Consider the following 14376-nt stretch of genomic DNA (forward strand, 5'->3'; position numbering starts at 1 on the left):
ATAGTAGTCTACATATCCTTCTCACTTCAGTTGTCTTGTAAAATTCCTAAGCGTTGGCAGTTAAGAGACGAATTTCATGTTACATACTTTTAATCAACAAAATTGTAATATGCAAATTAGAGGAGTCGGAGTCGAGGAGTCGGAGTCGGTGGAATCCCAAACTGAGGAGTCGGAGTCGGTGGATTTTTGGACCGACTCCACAGCCCTGGTTTTAACTACCAATGTTTGCTTGATGACTCCTTTAAAGGGAACCTTAACAGAGAGATATGTTTCTTTTTAAACAATACCAGTTGCTTGTCAGTCCTTCTGATCTCTTTGGCTGCAGTGGTGGCTGAATCACACACCTGAAACAAGCATGCAGCTAATCCAGTCTGACTTTAGTCAGAGCACCTGATCTGCATGCTTGTTCAGGGGCTGTGGCTAAAAGTATTAGAGACACAGGATCAGCAGGAGAGTCAGGCAACTGGTATTTTAAAAAGAAAAATCCATAACCTTCTCAGTTTAGGTTCCCTTTAAGCCATGGTTAAAAAAAAATCAGTTTTACTCACCTGGGGCTTCTACCAGCCCCCTGCAGCCGTCCCGTGTCCTCGCAGTCACTCATGGATCCTTCTGTCCCCTGCCGTCAGCTCGTTTCATCTTCGCCGGCAGGCTTACTGCACAGGCCTGGCCACACGTATCCTTCGCATTCCCGTCTGCGATAGCGTCTTGTGCAGGCGCAGAACTCTATTGCGGACAGGAACGTGAAGAAGGCTACAGGCTACGCGTGGCTAGACCTGGTGGAGAAATGAAACCAGCTGGCAGCGAGGGAACCATGAGTAATTGCAAGGGCACGGGATGGCTGCAGGGAGCTGGTAGAAGCCCCAGGTGAGTAAAACTGATTTTTTTAATCATTATTTTTATTATATTATGGCTTAAGTATCCCTTTAGGCTGCTTTCACATAAGGACGTTACAGGCACAGGTTACGTTAGAGCATCCTGTAACGCAACCCAACTGACAGCAATGATAAATGAATGGGCTGTTCACAGTGCCCACGTTGCGTTGGAGCATAACGCAGCACGGTAAATGAAAGTGCAGCATGCTGTGAGTTATACTCGTATGTGGCTGCGTTTGAATGTTTGCACATGCTCAGTACTGTTTGTATGATTTGTTTTTTTAATTTGCCGCATGCGCCGTTTTCGTTCAATAGTATGCGTCAAAAAGTATGCATCACGTACGCATGAAGAGACGCACAACGCGGCTCTATATAACGTCCAACTTCAAAGCTAACATGCGTTGCGTTAATGGCACGTTATGCGACCTTAACGGCGCATCTAACGCAACGTCTTGGTGTAAAAGAGCCCTTAAAGCAGAGCTCCCCAACCCTATCCTCAAGTACCACCAACAGTACGTGTTTTGCAGGAAACCACAAATATGCACAGGTGAGGTAATTAGTGTCTCAGCAGCAGGGATGATCACAGATATGCAAATTTTTCAGAGTTAATGCACATTTATGCAAATTCTTATGCAAATATATGCAGCTTGAAAATGGACCAATCAATTTAAATCTAGGTTTAAATTGATTGGTCCATTTTCAGACTGTATACATTTGCATAAAAAATTGCATAATTTCAGAAAAATTTGCATCTCATTGATCATCCCTACTCAGCAGAGCAGATTAACTACCTGTGTGGATTTCCACAAACATGCACCATTGATGAGCCTTGAGGACAGGGTTGGGGAACACTGCTTTAAGGCATGGAAGGTTTAAAAGTGCCCATTAATGGTGTGATGTGGAAATGTATTTAACATGTGTAATGTAAAATTAGCATGTTAGGCTAACATTTGCTTTGAAGTTAGCATTGTGGAACCAAAACGGCGCATAGAGAGAGGCCTTTGGTCACATGTACTGGGTTGCTAGGCGACCATGCATACAGAGCGGGGAACCTTCCAGAAGCGCCGCGCGAGCAGAGCGAGAGAACAGTGCAGGCGCAGAGGTCATAGCAGGGCGAGACACAGGCTGAGGGGACTGGATTGAACGAGTTCTCCTCACAGCGTTTCAGTCAGTCAGGCGGTGGTGAGCGAGGGAAGCGCAGGCCGTGACCGGGGCAGCCGTAGCAGCCACCCCATTAGGCAGAGCGGCAGCTATCCGGACGCAGTAAGGAGGAGAGCATAGCCAGAGGGGACAGAAACCAGGCGGCCACGGAAAAGTATTACGGAAACATCAGGCCAGATCCAAGACAGTGCAAAGAGAGAGAGAGAGAGAGAGAGAGAGAGAGAGAGAGAGAGAGAGAGACTGTTGAGACAGATGAGTGTAAGTATTGCGACTTTGCCATAGACTGTGATCAGAGTAGTAGCCTGCAATTAGGTGAAAAGAGACATAATTCAGTGTTGGTTATCTGAGAGAAAGTGACAGTTAACCACAGTATACTGAATTTATCCTCTGATGAACATGGTGAAATTAGGTTCTGCCTGCTTGATAAAACTTTAAAGAAACAGTAACCTTGTGGTGATAAACAGTTCATTTCTGCAACTGAGTCTTGTATATTGCCTAAAGAAACAGACTGTGCCCAAGTTAGAGCAAGTGTGAGAGAACTTTGTCGCCTAGAGAGTGAGTGTCAAGTCCCCAATTTAATATCTAGCTCGGCCGCAAGTGGTGATTGTCATTCAGAGACATTTTGCCTGTCAGCCTGCAGCAGGCATTAGAATATAGAACATAAAAATATTGAAGTGAATCTTAAAGAGAATCTGTACTCTAAAATTCTTACAATAAAAAGCATACCATTCTATTCATTATGTTCTCCTGGCCCCCCTGTGCTGTTTCTGCCACTCCCTGCTGCAATCCTGGCTTGTAATTGCCATTTTTAGGCAGTGTTTACAAACAAAAGACATGGCTTCTAACTAGAGTGTGATAGGCTTGAGAGTAGCTCAGTCTCTGACTCATACAGAGCTTGGAGAGGGTGTGTATAGCTTCTGCCAATGACAAGCAGTGCAGCACATTCCACACATTCCAGCCTCAGCCGACAGAAGAGAGAAGATTAGATCATATAACAGAGATAACACAGCCACTGTGCAACTAGAAAAGGCTACAGTAACACAGACCACATTAGAACAGGATAGAAGAAATAAGGCTGAAAATGTTGTTACAGTCTCTTGAGATATCTGTTCTACCTAAGTGCAAGATTTGTGCAGGAGAGAGTGAGAGGATATTTTGAGATAAAGAGAAACTGTCAGTTAAACAAACAAGTTCTGTTAACCTGTCAGCAGAAAAGGAGAAGATCTGTGTTGGAGTCACACTGCATCCTGTGACACTAAAGAAACTACAGTGCAAAGGAATACAGCATCTGATAGAGAAAAGAAGTCAAACAGAGTTTGTGATTTAAGTGTTGCTAGTTTGATCTAAACAGCATAGAGTACCGTAAGTGATCTTACTGCAGAGGGACATATTGGGGCTGTTCCTGGGTACATTTGTTTCTTTTTGTTTTATTCCTTATCCGTTTATTTCATTATATTTATTTTATTTGGTTATTTGATTATTTTGATGCCACAGTACATAGAAAGAGAGCTTGAGAAATCCTCTGAGCCAAAAGAGTGGAAATATTCCGGTGCCTTATGCTGCATACACACACACACACACACGTTACTCACTCACATTCACGCACTTGATGCGCCGCTCGATTCACGTCGACTCGATTATTTCCGAGCATTTCCGAGAGCATTTCGATGATTGTTAGGTCGATTCACATGTAAAGTATGCCAAATCGACCGAACGATCCATCGAAACGCGAATCGGACTTGTCGTAAATAATCGATTCAACGCGAATCGAGCGGCGCATCGAGTGCGGGAACGCACCGTGTGTATCCAGCATTAAAGCAACCAAAGAAAAGTGAGAGCTGTGTCAGTACCATATTAAAGAGAAACTCTAACCCCACCTGAAGGTTTTGCTGAGCAACATAGCTTGAACTTGGTATCAAGGGACTGAGATTGTATAGAACTGAAGTTGCTCAGTAGACCTGTCCTTTCTCAAGCCCCTATATAACTGCCTATGGTACTGTAATAACAAGTGTTGTATTGATTAGTGGTTGATTATTGTAAGAGAAGATAAATCTGTTGTAGCTCAATTGTGTGTATAAGTAACCTAAATTTTATTTCACAGCTTCTACCGATGCACGCGCTGTGAAGAGGAGAAGATTTTCTCCTGTCTTTACTTTCAATAAATTTTTTATTGAATTTTGTATAAGGAAAGAGTTTTACAATCATAGCGAACCATAAACAAAGGTTACAATGAATCATCAATGAACAGGATTCACAAAAAAAAGAAACTCGATAGAAATATGTTCATAAAACACATACAGTGGTTTGCAAAGGTATTCGGCCCCCTTGAAGTTTTCCACATTTTGTCATATTACTGCCAAAAACATGAATCAATTTTATTGGAATTCCACGTGAAAGACCAATACAAAGTGGTGTACATGTGAGAAGTGGAAAGAAAATCATACATGATTCCAAACATTAAAAAAAAAATATAACTGCAAAGTGGGGTGTGCGTAATTATTCAGCCCCCTGAGTCGATACTTCAATCAAAAACAGCAGTTTTCAGATCTTGCCACCGATTCTCGATTGGATTTAGATCTGGACTTTGACTGGGCCATTCTAACACATGGATATGTTTTGTTTTAAACCATTCCATTGTTGCCCTGGCTTTATGTTTAGGGTCGTTGTCCTGCTGGAAAGTGAACCTCCACCCCAGTTTCAAGTCTTTTGCAGACTCCAAGAGGTTTTCTTCCAAGATTGCCCTGTATTTGGCTCCATCCATCTTCCCATCAACTCTGACCAGCTTCCCTGTCCCTGCTGAAGAGAAGCACCCCCAGAGCATGATGCTGCCACCACCAAATTTGACAGTGGGATGTGCAGTGTTAGTTTTCCGCCACACATACCGTTTTGCATTTTGGCCCAAAAGTTCAATTTTGGTCTCATCTGATCAGAGCACCTTCTTCCACATGTTTGCTGTGTCCCCCACATGGCTTGTGGCAAACTGCAAACAGGACTTCTTTGCTTTTCTGTTAACAACAGCTTTCTTCTTGCCACTCTTCCATAAAGGCCAACTTCGTGCAGTGCACGACTAATAGTTGTCCTATGGACAGATTCCCCTACCTGAGCTGTAGATCTCTGCAGCTCGTCCAGAGTCACCATGGGCCTCTTGACTGCATTTCTGATCAGTGCTCTCCTTGTTCGGCCTCTGAGTTTAGGTGGACGGCCTTGTCTTGGTAGGTTTACAGTTGTGCCATACTCCTTCCATTTCTGAATGATCACTTGAACAGTGCTCCGTGGGATGTTCAAGGCTTTGGAAATCTTTTTTGTAGCCTAAGCCTGCTTTAAATTTCTCAATAACTTTATCCCTGACCTGTCTGGTGTGTTCTTTGGACCTCATGGTGGTGTTGCTGTCAATATTCTCTTAGACAACCTCTGAGACCGTCACAGAGCAGCTGTGTTTGTACTGACATTAGATTACACACAGGTGCACTCTATTTAGTCATTAGCACTCATCAGGCAATGTCTATGGGCAACTGACTGCACTTAGACCAAAGGGGGCTGAATAATTATGCACACCCCACTTTGCAGCTATTTATTTGTAAAAAATGTTTGGAATCATGTATGATTTTCGTTCCACTTCTCACGTGTACACCACTTTGTATTGGTTTTTTAACGTGGAATTCCAATAAAATTGATTCATGTTTGTGGCAGTAATATGACAAAATGTAGAAAACTTCAAGGGGGCAGAATACTTTTGCAAACCACTGTAGGAAGAACCAAATTTCATAACATAGCAGTTATTTCTGTTAAGTAGAGCATACGTTTTGTATAATTTATGATATTGGCTTGTGTATTATCTTGAAGGAGAAATGAAGGTGCAAAATACCAGGAGGTTCACTCATACATCACCAGTGCTAAAAGACTTCACTCTATCCATCACTGATACTACATGACTTCACTCTAGGCAGCACTCGTGCATCGTTCCATGCAGCCTCTGTGCTTCTCCATAGAAAATGAATGAGATCAGAACACATTGGGATCTGTGGGTATCTGGGAGATCATTCAGCTTTTTGTGGGCACAGCAGGTAATCTGATGCTTCTATTATTCCCCCCCAGCAATATGGGGTGCCCGGGTACCCCAATATTTTTAAACAGTGCTGGGATCTGTTGTGGGTATCTGGGTGATCTGACTGTCCTCAGAGGAGCTCACAATCTAACCCTACCATAGTCATAGTCTAATGTCCTACCATATTATTATTATGTATTTATATGGCACTGACATCTTCTGCAGCACATTACAGAGTACACAGTCATGTCACTGACTGTCCTCAGAGGAGCTCACAGTCTAATCCTACCATAGTCATAGTCTAATGTCCTACCATATTATTATTATGTATTTATATGGCACTGACATCTTCTGCAGCACATTACAGAGTACATAGTCATGTCACTGACTGTCCTCAGAGGAGCTCACACTCTAATCCTACCATAGTCATAGTCTAATGTCCTACCATATTATTATTATGTATTTATATAGCACTGACATCTTCTGCAGCACTTTACACCAATGACGTGAGTACATACCTACGTTACCGTGCGGCTCCTGCGTCAGGCTAGAAGTCATGTACCACCACCATAGACCGAAATAGGAATTATGGCTATAGCGACGCACAGTGAGCAACTTTGATGCTGTCAGAAGACGGAGCTGAAGTTACTTTTAAAATACTGCAATTCGCCTGCCAGCAATCGCTGGAAGCCAAATTACATCATTCCCTACCATCCATGGCGGCCTGGAGGGGGAATAGTAATTAACACCGATGGGACTTGTGCAGCAGCAGGAAAAGCCGTATATTGGCTGTATCTTGCGCCCAAGTCTCCCAGCTGAGATTTCATATGTATGCAAGCCTGGTACCCTCTAAAGGGGCTCCTACACTGGTTGATTTTAGAGATCGATCGATTCGGTTGAATTGATCGATCGCAAATCAAAGCATGATCGAATGGCCGATCGATCAATTTGCGGCCAATTTCGATCGATTTGATCTATCTGACAGGATGGAAAATCTGGGTCGATCTGCTGCTGGCTGGCAGATCAATGGCCCATAGATTTGCATTAGATCTAATGGTGAAGTAACGCCTTTAGATCGATTTTCAATAGATTTCCAATAGATTTCACTGTGAAATCTATTGGAAATCCTAGAGTGTGGCACACATCAGATAGATTCCAGTCAGATTCAACCTGACAGGAATCTGACAGAAATCTATTTGATGGTCAAATCTGCTGCAAATCTATCAGTGTATGGCCACCGCTGCGTAATATGTCAGTGCTATATAAATACCATATTCTAAAATAAATAAATTAAATAAATCTGCATGCATGGTGATATCCAGGCATAAGGCATATACCTTCACCACTGCTGGTCACAGCATGATACTCAGACTAGTAGTTTTCATTCATTTATTTTTCTTTGCTTCAGGCGGTGGCAAGTCTGGAATAGGTGTCAGGCTATTCCAGACTGTGTCTGTATTCTTTGTCACCTTAATCCTAGCTCAGAGACAGTGGAAGGAAGTAATTAGGATAAATTGCAAAGTATGGTAACTTGAATAATGTTATCTCAATTGTATATAAAAGAGTCACTGAGGCAGTGACTCCTTCACTTGAGACTGAGAAATCTTTGAGCACTGTTCATGCTAGCTATCCCCTATTACTTTATCCATATATACATCTAGATTATCACTTCCTCACATTCACATGTATACATTAAATAAGTAATGAGACTACAAAAGCATGTTTTCAATATTTTGCATAAACTGATCTTTTGCATGTGTATAGCATCTTTAGAATGATTTATCTCTCAAACAGGGGCGTAGCAATAGGCCCTGCAGCGCCTGCGCCCGCGGGGGGGCCCGCCCCCCCCCCCCCTGGGGCCCGCTCGGGGCCGTTTTTTGGGGGCTGGAGGGGTGGCAGCATGAGGGGAAAGCCTTGCCCACAGTCGGCGGGGAGAGGGGAAGTTCCCCCCTCTCCCTCACCTCGGGGCTCTCCCCTCTGCGCTCCCCTCCAGCTAGTGAATGTGTGTGGGCAGCGGGCAGCGGCGGCGGGATACATACCTTCTTCCTTGCGTTCCATCGCCGCCTTCTCGCTCTAGCGGCTGAGGTCACTTCCGGAAGCGGAAGTGACGTCAGCCGCTAGAGCGAGAAGGCGGCGATGGAACGCAAGGAAGAAGGTATGTATCCCGCTGCTGCCCGCTGCCCGCTGCCCACACACATTGAAATTCTGCAGGGGGATTTTCAGGTGTCTGCTGCCCACATTATGATTTTCAGGTGTCTGCTGCCCACATTACGATTTTCAGGTGCCTGCTGCCCACATTACGATTTTCAGGTGTCTGCTGCCCACATTACGATTTTCAGGTGTCTGCTGCCCACATTACGATTTTCAGGTGTCTGCTGCCCACATTACGATTTTCTGGTGTCTGCTGCCCACATTACGATTTTCAGGTGTCTGCTGCCCACATTACGATTTTCTGGTGTCTGCTGCCCACATTACGATTTTCAGGTGTCTGCTGCCCACATTGCGATTTTCTGGTGTCTGCTGCCCACATTACGATTTTCTGGTGTATGCTGCCCACATTAGGATTTTCTGGTGACTGCTGCCCACATTGCGATTTTCTGGTGACTGCTGCCCACATTGCGATTTTCTGGTGACTGCTGCCCACATAAGGATTTTCTGGTGACTGCTGCCCACATAAGGATTTTCTGGTGACTGCTGCCCACATTAGGATTTTCTGGTGTGTGCTGCCCACATTATGATATTCTGGTGACTGACTGCTGCCCACATTAGGATTTTCTGGTGACTGCTGCCCACATTACGATATTCTGATGACTGCTGCCCACATTAGGATTTTCTGGTGACTGATGCCCACATTGCGATTTTCTGGTGACTGCTGCCCACATGGCGATTTTCTGGTGACTGCTGCCCACATTGCGATTTTCTGGTGAACTCTGCCCACATTACGATTTTCTGTCCCACATTATGATATTCTGGTGAACGCTGCCCACATTACGATTGTCTGGTGAATGCTGTCCACGTTACAATTTTCTGGTGACTGCTGCTCACGTTACGATTTTCTGGTGAACTCTGCCCACATTATGATTTTCTGGTGAACTCTGCCCACATTATGATTTTCTGGTGAACGCTGCCCACATTACGATTGTCTGGTGAATGCTGTCCACGTTACAATTTTCTGGTGACTGGTGCCCACATTACGATTTTCTGGTGAACTCTGCCCACATTATGATTTTCTAAAGGCCCACATTACGATTTTCTGGTGAACTCTGCCCACATTACGATTTTCTGGCCCACATTACGATTGTCTGGTAAAATGCTGCCCACTTTACAATTAATTTACAGTGAAACGCTGCCCCATTACGATTATTTGGCACCTATGGGGGGGGGGGGGCCCATCCAAATATTCGCAGGAGGGCCCAGTGATTTCTAGTTACGCCCCTGCTCTCAAAAACCTTCCTGACAAATCTACAAAGCAAATTGATTCCTCAGTTTGTAAGACATTCATTTCACATGTGTTCCCAGGTTCAAGTTATTCCCTTTCAACCTCTGGCCAAGTTTTTCTCCTTACAACAGTATATAGTATATAACCTAAAACAAAATTCTAGGTTTACATATTGTACATTACCCACCCCTTGTTTTCTCCCTATTCCTTTAGGCTGCTTTGACAGTGGGACGTTACAGGCGCACGTTAGAGCAGCCTGTAACGCAGCCCACCGCACAGTAATGAAAAATCAATGGGCTGTTCACAGTGCCCATGTTGCATTACATTGTAACGCTGCAAGTCAAGAGAAAGTACTGCATGCAGTACATTATAGATGGCTAAGCTGCGTTAGACTGTTTGTACATGCTCAGTAGTGTTGGGGAGGAGAGGAGAGCAGCCAGGCACATGGCTAATTAATATTCACTGCACTTTGTGACGTGTGCAATGTTTACTTCCTGGAGCGGCCGCTCTGTGCGGTGATTGGCTGGCAGGACCACGTGATGCCGCATGCGTCCAAGAGTGCGCATCACGGCATCACGGACGCCAGAGTGAGCTGCACAACGCGGCTCGCTCTGATGTCCACATCCATCACCACCAGGCGTTGCATTAGGGGCACGTTATGCGACCATAACGTCCCCTAAAACGCAACGTCCTGGTGGGAAAGAGGCCTCAGATAGTAAGCTTGCAAGGGCAGGGTTCTCACCCTCCTGTGTCTTGGTGTCTTGGAATTTGCTATACATTTCATTTTTACTGTTACATTTGTCACTATAATTACTGTATTATGTCTGCCAATTCTGTACTATGCACCAGTGTCTATATTGCAATGTGTATACCATTCTCTATATTATCATGTACCCCCTGTTTGTTTTATACTTTGCATAGCTTCACAGAAATTAATATATTGAAATTAATGTTTTTTTTACAGGCAAAAAAACAGAAACGCCTTAGGATGCAAGTTTTGTCTTAAGGTCCAGGACACACTTCCTGTGCATCTGTATAGAGTCTGTCAAAAAAATGCTTCTTCAGAAGAAATTGAGAGTCTGGTTTCTGAAGCCAGAGAAAAAATGCGGATTATTCTCAAACAACTCACCATCATTGATTATAAAGATTTGTATTATAAGGATTCAGATGCACTAGACTTTTTCATTAGATTTCTTGAAGACCGTGGATGTTCTATAAAAGGGAAACCCTTAAGACGTACATGGTATGGGCTGTTCAAACACATCTGTAACTATTCCTATCTAAATCTTGTATTTATTTTTAGCACTCATTGGGCTTGATTCACAAAAGGGTGCTAACTTAGTTAGCATTCCTAAAAGCCCCTTAGCACACTTAAAGCACTTTAGGATGTGTAAAGTTTAGCGCTGCCAGTGCGCACAAAATGTTGCACCGAGTGCGATAAAAACATCCTACCGGGTGTGCCTAAAACGTTGCACCGGGTGCGCCCGAAATGGCGCAACATGCAAAGTTTTGGGCGCACCCGGTGCGACGTTTTGGACGCACCATGCAGCGCTAAACTTTGCAGGTGATCAATAAAAGCTTTGGGCGTGCTAACTAAGTTAGCACCCTTTTGTGAATTGAGCCCTTTATGTTTTTACTCAGTTTTTTTTTCTTTTTTACCAACTTTAGTTCAAATCCAGAAGTAATTGTTCAAGAACCAGAAAAATCCACTACACCGGCCAAGAACAACAGGTAATGAGGCTGACAACCGGGTCAGCCCCGTACTGCGCCTGCGTGAGTAGCGCTGTCAATCATGGCCGCATTGTTTGCGCTGTACTGCCAGCAAAGCTGCCTCTTGGGACATGTTGCCGGGCAGGAGCTGGAGGAAGCCAATGGTAAGTAGATTGGGGGGAAGCCATTGCAGCCTGATAACTCCTTTAAGATAGCCATACATCTGTAGATCCGGTAGCAGATTTGATAAATATTATTGCAATCCATGAAAATTGGTGTCACCAAAAGCATGCCCAATCGAAAATTCTACCAATTCAGGGCAAATGGTTGGATGTATTGGTCGGTCATGTTGTAAAATCTTGGGCTGACGTGCTTGATCAGGTAACGGCGTGGAATAATTGCAAGCGGCAAATACGACAGAAACCCCTGCCCACTGTCCCCCTAATGTATATAATGTGTATGTACCCCCCCCCCCCCCCCCCCTCCTGATGCCCATGCCTTTGTACTTTACCTGCCATTGTCCACTGAGTGATCTCACTAACGCCCCCACATGTGGCATGTGTGATGTCACAAGATTTCAAGCTGAAATCAATCGAGAATCAGCGTTTTTGTGGTGGCCAACAGATCTCTCTCTGATCAGATTCGATGAGGGAGAGATCTGTCTCTTGGTCAATCTGCCCCTACATTATCTATCTATCTATTTATCTATCTATCTATCTATCTATCTATCTATCTATCTATCTATCTATCTGAGATTGTATGTGTTTTGTTTTTTTCAGAGATATTGTGCCTGCCCCAGCAGAACTTTCTAAACCACTAGATTTATTCATTAGATTTCTGGAGGAGCAAGGATATTCTGTAAAAGAGAAACCCACAAGTCCTATGTGGTATGAGCTGTTCAAACATATCTGTAACTAATCATCTCTGACTCTTGTATTTATTGTTAGCACTCATTGTTTATTTTACTCATTTTGTTTCTTTTTAGCAACAGTAGTTCAATACCAGAAGTAATTGCTCAAGAGCCAGAAAAATCCACTACACTGGCCATGGAAAACATGTAATGTATAGGGCAATTACTATTACCACAAAGTTTGATTTTTAATCTACCTTAGAGTTTATCAGTATTACTGTTTCTACATTTGCGTGGTTTTTTTTGTTTTTTTAAAGTGATATTGTGCCCGGCACAGTGGAGCATATGGACCAACAACATCAGGAAGAACAATGTGAAGATGCTTCTATGTTAGAAATGGAGAGCCAGCCATTACAGGATAAGAATAACTCGAGCTGGTATGTATATGTCACATGTGCCTAACACTGTTTATATTTTTTTTTAGTACATATAGATTACCAACAACTAGTAAACCATTTATCTCTCTCTCTCTCTCTCTCTCTCTCTCTCTCTCTCTCTCTCTCTCTCTCTCTCACTCTCTCTCTCTCTCTCTCTCTCTCTCTCTCTCTCTCTCTCTCTCTATCTCTATCTCTCTCTCTCTCTCTCTCTCTCTCTCAAACACACACTTTCTCTCTCTGTTTTCTCAGTATTGGCTCATCCTCATCAGATCAAGAAAAAATGCATGAAGAAACTGATGATGGTGATAGTGATGATGATGATGGTGACAAATGTGCACCAGCTCCAAGGGTACAGAAATCTGGCAAACCACCGAACTTGTAAGTGGATATATTTTAAATCTAAGGCTCCCTTGCACACTGTATGCAATGAAATCTGTCGCAATGCTTAATATCAACACATCAAAGTATGATGCAATTATATTCCTCTGGGGCTAGTACATTGATTGTGTTGCAGTCCACCTGTTGGGATAATGCACTGCATGGAGTGCATTTACAGGGTCAGTGAAGCATACATGAAATGGTACGGTATGCTTCCCTGCATGTGTCACATCCCATTTCTAATCTGATCTTTGACTTTTTGACATTGGGATTATATTTGAACATGCATAGTGTGCAAGGAGCCTAAAACCTCTTTCACAGTAGGACATTGCGTTTTGATGCAACGTTAAAGTTGCAACGCAGCTTAATGGCCCATTAGGGTCGCATACAGTAGAGCATACAGGCAATGAAAAGTATGTTTCCAAGTCATTACTGAGCATGTGCAAACAGTCCAATGCAGCTAATAACATGTATAATGCATTGCATGCAGTACTTTCACTTCTCGTGCAGCGTTAGTCACCAACGCAATGTGTGCACTGTGAATGGAGCATTGATTTTTTTTATTGGAGTGAGTTATTCTGCATTAAATGTTGTTTCAATGTGCGACTTTAACGTCGCACTGTGAAAGAGGCCTAAGTGTCATATCTTGAAACTGTTTTATCTGTTGACAATTTTTATGACTACCTAATTACACCTTTTGTCTTTACTAGAAATAGCAAGAATTCTGTACTGCGACATAAAATGAATACTGCTGGTATGTATAGAAAATATTCAGCAGATACACCTGTCCTTGCTGCATTTTAACAGCACCTTAAAACGAATTCAACAGGAAATTTTAAGCAGGAGGTAGGATTCATGTGTGTATCTAGGTAGTGGTTGTTGTTGCTTTTGGAATTCTAAATACTAATTTGTCTTATTTGTCATTTTAGATTGGAAATGTTGGACGCTTTCTGTACTTTATGGACCCCATCAAACCATCTTTGGATTTTGTTTATAACATTGAGAAAACCCACAGATTTTTTGATAAGCTACTGTCCCTGGGGAACACTAATGTCACTACCTATAACTATTTGAAACACGTGAAGAGGTTCATTAAGTACAACCAGCAAGTAACCAATTTGTTTTGTGACAATAAAAAACTTTACAAGGCATGTGAAGTCTTTTTGAATAGGATAAACAGCCTGCAATCCAGGCTCAGCAAGGGCAGGGCCGGGCCGAGGCATAGGCTGGAGAGGCTCCAGCCTCAGGGCGCAGTGTAGGAAGGGGCGCACAATTCATTCAGCTGTCATTCCTAATTGTGTATGAAGCAGAAAGAAATAAGAAAAGGGGATACATAGCAGTGACTGCAAGTCAGATAACTAGATATTAAGGTGTTGGGGAGGTTGTGGGCCCTTTGGCCATCTTAGTCTAATAGCAATCCGTGTGTGACAGCTGAGGTGGGAGGTATGGAGGGGCGCACTTTGGTGTCTCAGCCTTGGGTGCAG

General features: G+C 43.4%; 2 protein-coding genes across 2 annotated transcripts in view; one reads left to right on the forward strand and one right to left on the reverse strand.

The window, feature by feature from the left end:
• LOC137518523 (uncharacterized) overlaps positions 1–14305 on the forward strand; it is a 30854-nt gene extending 16549 nt beyond the window's left edge. The window contains exons 2-9 of the mRNA XM_068236499.1: positions 10482–10760; positions 11186–11248; positions 12007–12114; positions 12213–12284; positions 12395–12514; positions 12764–12892; positions 13603–13738; positions 13822–14305. Of these exons, the coding sequence (XP_068092600.1) occupies positions 10621–10760; positions 11186–11248; positions 12007–12114; positions 12213–12284; positions 12395–12514; positions 12764–12892; positions 13603–13696 (726 nt within the window). The 5' untranslated portion in view covers positions 10482–10620 and the 3' untranslated portion in view covers positions 13697–13738; positions 13822–14305. The remainder of the gene's footprint in view (positions 1–10481; positions 10761–11185; positions 11249–12006; positions 12115–12212; positions 12285–12394; positions 12515–12763; positions 12893–13602; positions 13739–13821) is intronic.
• The window catches only part of TPPP (tubulin polymerization promoting protein), a 439620-nt gene that overhangs the window by 118580 nt on the left and 306664 nt on the right, over positions 1–14376 (reverse strand). The window lies entirely within an intron of this gene.

Source organism: Hyperolius riggenbachi, chromosome 5 (genome assembly GCF_040937935.1).
Source record: "Hyperolius riggenbachi isolate aHypRig1 chromosome 5, aHypRig1.pri, whole genome shotgun sequence".
Lineage (NCBI taxonomy): Eukaryota > Metazoa > Chordata > Amphibia > Anura > Hyperoliidae > Hyperolius > Hyperolius riggenbachi.